The 6,059-nt window shown below is 39.0% G+C and overlaps 1 protein-coding gene across 1 annotated transcript; it reads right to left on the minus strand.

Annotated features, from left to right (window-relative positions):
* Positions 1-448: 448 nt before the first annotated feature.
* Positions 449-1,897, minus strand: LOC115985741. The gene is made up of 2 exons (XM_031108644.1): positions 1,346-1,897; positions 449-1,222 (listed from the first exon to the last, which is right to left on the minus strand). Exons 1-2 carry the CDS (start codon positions 1,895-1,897, stop codon positions 449-451), a joined length of 1,326 nt encoding a protein of 441 aa, XP_030964504.1.
* Between the last annotated feature and the right edge of the window lie 4,162 nt (positions 1,898-6,059).

The raw sequence follows: 6,059 nt of genomic DNA on the forward strand, positions 1-6,059 counted from the left end.
TTTGCAAATAATAAGCACAATGTATATAATATAGTATGGAAAGTACTATAGTTGATTGGCTTCCAGCAACACTTGATGGGCGACAATCCTCTTCCACTCTTAAGCCCATAAACACATGATTGCCTCCTATTCTCCTAATCTACAAAAAGCTCAAAAAATTTGCAGTTAGCAACTACAATAAGTAGCATATACCAAAACTTAGTTAGCAATAAGCATGTATTAATACATGATTTTGTCTCCCTATAGTAGATGTTGCTCCTTGTCTCTGCTCAATCTGGCCCTCACTAGCATCATTAGATTTGGGGGGGACTTTGCATCCTCTTTTGTTGTGACCTAATTGTCCACAATTGGTACATTTTTGTGCGGCAGATGACTTCTTTAACTTATGTGAAATCCTTTGTGCCTCATCAGCAGCTTTCTTCTGCTTGTTCTCCTTTGGTCTTCCAGGCTATACTAGCATCTTTGGAGGCAGAATCTTATCACTTGCTACCTTTGGCCAAAACTCCTCACCATTGGTAGGCTGGATAAGATGTGAGTAAGTTCTAAGGTAAGTCTCAACCTTGTAGTAGTGATGCACATAATTTTCTGCTTTTTCTTTCTTGTAAGCAATTGCTGAAATCGCATGCTTACAAGGGATGCCCGTTAAATCCCATCTATAGTAAGCACATGTATGCTTATCCAAATCAACTACAAACTGCTTTCCCTTACAATGCACTTCAAACTTTGATCCACCAGACCATGTAGATGTGCAATCCCTAGTTGCTTCCTTGTTAACTTCTAATTTATCTTGAATCCTAGGACAAATTGGGCCAGACTTCTTCAACATTGTATCCCTATTTCTTGGGATCCTTTTCATAAGATACCTCCTAATCATCTCACACATGGTCAATATGGACTTATCCCTAGCATCAATTATCTTGGAATTAAATGACTCACAAAGGTTGTTCAACAACATGTCACACTTAGGCCAAGTACTAAAAGCATGTCTACTCCAATGTGCACAATCAATACCCATCAAATGCCCATAAGCATTGATATCTACATTTCTCATCATCTCCATCTTTGCCTCAAACCCAGGTTTGGTGGTCTCTCTTGCTGCTGCCCACATTAAATCCTTCAATAGTTTACCCTTGTGATCCTTCTTGAAGTTGGCATATAAATGCCTAACACAGAACCTTGTATGTGCTTCAGGAGCAACTGTTGCAAGAGCAGAAAGTAAGCCCTACATTAAAAACAAACAAAAAAAAGGTTATTACGTAGATATTAAATAATTTGAACACTAAATTTAAATATAAATATATACAATGAATACAACATTCAACTTACATAAAAAAGAAACACATACCTTCTGTTGGTCAGAAGTAAAGGTCCAACCACGTTCTCTCACAGGACCAATATCAGCTAACAACAACTCCAGAAACCATGACCAACTAGCCTTGGTCTCACCCTCACAAACAGCAAATGCTATTGGGTACATCCCGTCATTCCCATCAATCCCAACGGCTGCCAATAGTTGCCCCTTCAAAAACCCTTTTAAATGACAAGCGTCAAGACTAATAATTGGCCTACATTCCTCCAAAAATCTAGTTCTACAAGCAGCTAGGCACACATACATTCTCTTGAAGTGCAGTGTGGGTGTGTGTAGATTAATTTTGGCTGTAGTGCCCGGATTAGAAACTTTCAACTCTTCACAATAATCTTTAGCTCTTTCAAACTGATAGGCAAACCTTCCTTTAAGCATTTCCAATGCAATCTGCCTAGCCCTAAAGGCTTTGTCTAGGGAAATGTCTACTTGAAATTGATTTTTTATACCTTCCTTTATCTCAGCACTTTTGATGTTGGGTCTCCCTCTAAACACCTCTAGCCATGCAACTGCAATCCACCTTGCAAAAACCATCCTACTATGAAAAGCCCTAGAATATGTATGCTTTTCCCTATAGGTTTTCACAAGTAAAGAGTTTTCTTCACGGCCCATGAAGCATAAATATACCACTCACAATTCTCACATTTGTAACTCACCTTGCGAGACTCATTCTTAACAATTAACAATGGATATCCGTGCTTAATTCTATAAGACTGCACAGCCCTCTTAAACTCCTTGTGGTCACTAAACAACATCCCTTTCTCAAAAACGGGGTTAGGCATATCCACCTCAGCTCTAAATTCAATGTACTTGGGGTGCTCTTCATCATCCTCAGAGTTGATAGGTGTGCACAAAACATCAAAGTGCCCATAATCACTTTCCCCACTTTTTATATTATGCTCCTCATCACTAAAGCAAGTGGATACCCAATTTGATGTGTTCTGCTTATAAGGGTTTACGTTTGATTGGTCATAGGCAGTGATTTGGACAATGTGAATGGATGGAGCAATGTAAGTGGATGGGTCAATGGGGGAAGATGGTCTTTCATATCTATCAAATTCACTGTCACCTACCAAATCAGCATAGTCCTCGTCAAAAAAATTGTCATCTACTCCAACTCCTTCATCAACTTCTTCATGAAACTCATGCTCATCATCACCTTCATTACCTTGATCCTCATCAACTTTTTCATTAACAGCTTGTTCAACATGCTCCACATATATGTGTACTAACCTTTCAGGTGCAAATTCTAACCAATCACGTAAAGCCCTAACATCATTATCTTTTTTCAATGGAAACAGGCCATTATGAAGTTCCATATGAGGAATTCGGTAAAAAAAATTTGCTATATTCATAATACCAAGGTCTTTGGCATACTTAGGCATATCAAAAACAGCAAAAGTGTCAGGATCTACATCTGAGACCCTTGATTTAGTCCCTCTAGCATATTCAACATGTGTATCACTATGTGTAATGAATACCCCTCCATGATGTATAGACATATCAAATGGTTGATCCATATTCAAAGCCCTGCACACATATAAATGCATTACTAAAATATTACATTTAATTAATAAATTAAAAAAATATAATTCACATACATGTATACAGGAGGCATTACTATAATATAACATTTAATTAACACATTACTAATATCACCATCTTCTCTCAATGGACATAAGCCATTATTAAAATAAATATAATACAATATACCCATAAAGAGCTATAAAGCAGAACACATGGACCACTCAGTTGGACCACAGCCATTCCACTTAGTCAATTTACCAAGTAAAAGTGTGCATTATTTTACACCATTCAATACACACAGCTCATCATCACAAATTGACCCACCAAAATTATATATCAATAAAGTAACCAGTTGCAGACAAAACAGAATCAAATATATCATAAGCCATAGACAACAAACCCCATCATAAAGTAATATATCATAAACCATAGACAACAAACCCCACCATAAAGTTCCAATAGCAAAGTAAATGAGTTTAACCCATCACCTTTAAATCACACACATTTTGCCAGCAACAAAAACCCATCACCGAAAACATTCTCCCAGCAACAAACCCATCACCCAAAAACATTCTCCCAACCACTAACTACATATATGAATTTCATTTTTACAAACCCAAACCCCATTCCAAACCGATGGTTGTTGATCATGCTTCTTCCGTTTCATCTTGAAGCACACAATCAAATTGGCCCTTAAGCCAAAACAATGTAAATGGAGATCCAAGGTGCACGGCCAATGTTCCACAAGATCTTAAATTTTGTTAACAAACCCATCACCCAAAAAATTTAACAAAAACCCGCCCCAAACATTCTGCCAGCAACAAAACCTCAAACAGAAAAAAAAAAATTTGAACAAAAACCTCAACAAATCCAAACAACGAAAGCCCCAGCAAACCCAATAAAAAAATCCAAAATTCCAATCCAGTTCCAGACAAAAAAAAAAAAAATCCAAAAAGAGATAGAGAAATAGAGCCATAGAGAAGAGAAATACCCGTCACTGCCGCTGTTGCCGCCTTGGAGCTGACCTGGAGCCTTCGATGAAATTACTCACGTCTGGGTTCACGATGCAAGAGCAGGTTGCAGAGCCGATGCGGTGGTCTGAGTTCATAAGGGTTAGGGAGCTAAGGGAGGGCTGGGTTCGTGGGTTTAGTTTTAGGATTTTCAGTTCATAACAGAGTAACAGTGCCGTAAGAAATTTGTTTGTTTTGTATTGGGGCAAAACGGCGTCGTTTAGCAATTGCCAGGTCACCACTTCATTTCCTTGCTGCTGTGCCGTTTTGAGCTTATTTGGCCAAAAAAAAAAAAACATGTCAGCAAGATGACATGGCAGTTAACACCAGAAACTAACCGGGGGGATGATTTGCTAACGGGACTAAACATTGGGGTGTAAAATCAAAGTTTCGAAACGTTGGGGTATAAAATCCAATCACCCCCAAACGTTAGGGGTGTACTTTGCAATTTACCCTACTTTATAATACACCCAATATCAAATCATCTATTTTTCACTTTAGCTAAAAACTTTTCATTTTTTATTCATTTCTCTCTCTCTCCCTTCTCCCTTTTGTCACAGTGTCCCTTACAACATCCACAAACCCTTAACCAGATGCTCACCACCTCCATAAACCCATAACCAACCACCACAAGCCTGCATAAATCCCAAACAACCACCACAAACATCCACAACCCACTACCATCAGATTCTCAATCTCACCAAAATTGTCTTTCTATCCCTCGGATCGGAACTGTCTCTTCAATCACTCTCTCTGAAAGTCCATGACTGAAGCTTAAGGAGCTCAACCACAATCACCATGAGCCATCATTGTTACCCACGACACAACCAACCACCGAACCCACCATCGTTACCTAGCAACCCAAGCAAAAAAAACCCACCATCATTAACTACTTTGCCCAGCAACATAGGCAAGGAATCAAGTAAAACAACAAAAAAGAAAAACAAAATCCCAACGTTGTGCACGTTCTAACAATCTTTCTCTCTGCTACAACAAGCAACACCCACCACCAAGCTTGAACTCGAACCAAACTCAGCCCAGTCTAGCCACACCACCATCGCTGAGGCACCTCCAATACAAATAACTAAGATCCACTAACATCGACTCACTCACCCACCAAATCAAACCCACAAACCATTGGACCACAATCGCCACCAAGACCCACCAAATCAGCCCACAAAACCCACCAAATCAGACCTACATCACTATTATGCCTTATGACCACAATCGCCGAACCACCACTGTGCCTCTTGACCGCAATCGCCAAACCATAATCACCGAACCACCAAGCCCAAACAAAGGCATAGGAGTGACTAGTGAGCGAAGAGAGAAGAGAGAAATGAGAGAGGAAAGAGGAGAAGAGACTGAGAGGAAAAAAAAAGAGTCGTTGGTCAATAAAAAATTGTTTTTGTGTTTACCTTCGTGCTATAGTGTGCTGTTATCAATAATAGCTTACTGTAGCATGAAGGAAAAATATAGCAAAATCTTTTACCTATAGCAACTTTATTGTAGGGCCTGTTTTTAGTGTTTGCATTGCTAAAATGACTATTTAGTCATTTTAGCAACCTCACTGTGAGTGCTCTTAAAGAAGATAAATTTTCATTGGAGTAATATTAATTTTAATTAGTATTTCTTTTAGTTGCAAAAAAACTGTGAAAATTTTGTGATACTAGATTTTTTCTTTTTGAAGGCGAAACCAATATTCATTCATTCATTCATGCTTAAACAATCCTGATACAAGGCTTCTATAACCGGGGGAGGAGAGTCCTCTATCCAATACAATTCATTATCAACATTTCTAGCATATTTGGCCAAAATATGAGCAACCTGGTTTCCTCCTCTTCTAATACAACTTATATCAGCATATTGCAAACCACGAATGCTGCATTTAATGTCCTCATACACATCTCCCAACAAAGAAAAATCGCCTGAAGTGCTTGCTACTGCGTTCATGTCAGCAACGTTATCACCCTCTATGATCAGCTCAGTAAAACCAAACTCCACAACGAATTCAAGAGCTTTTCGAACGCCAACGCCTTCGTTTCTTCACTGTAGCTGACCGAGGGCCCTTTAACAGACATGGCCACCATTAATTCACCCACAAAATTTCTGATTACTGCTCCAAATCCCGATCTCTGAATTCGAGCAAAAATGGCGGC

The sequence above is a fragment of the Quercus lobata genome, chromosome 4 (assembly GCF_001633185.2).
Source record: "Quercus lobata isolate SW786 chromosome 4, ValleyOak3.0 Primary Assembly, whole genome shotgun sequence".
NCBI classification, from domain to species: Eukaryota; Viridiplantae; Streptophyta; class Magnoliopsida; order Fagales; family Fagaceae; genus Quercus; species Quercus lobata.

What these genes read in the sequence shown, in the direction of transcription:
- LOC115985741 (XM_031108644.1), bottom strand. Translation starts at nt 1,897, where the DNA reads ATGGTTTTTGCAAGGTGGATTGCAGTTGCATGGCTAGAGGTGTTTAGA. An exon ending in TTACTTCTGACCAACAGAAG is followed by an intron (nt 1,223 to 1,345) that starts GTATGTGTTTCT and finishes TTTTTAATGTAG; the next exon opens with GGCTTACTTTCTGCTCTTGC.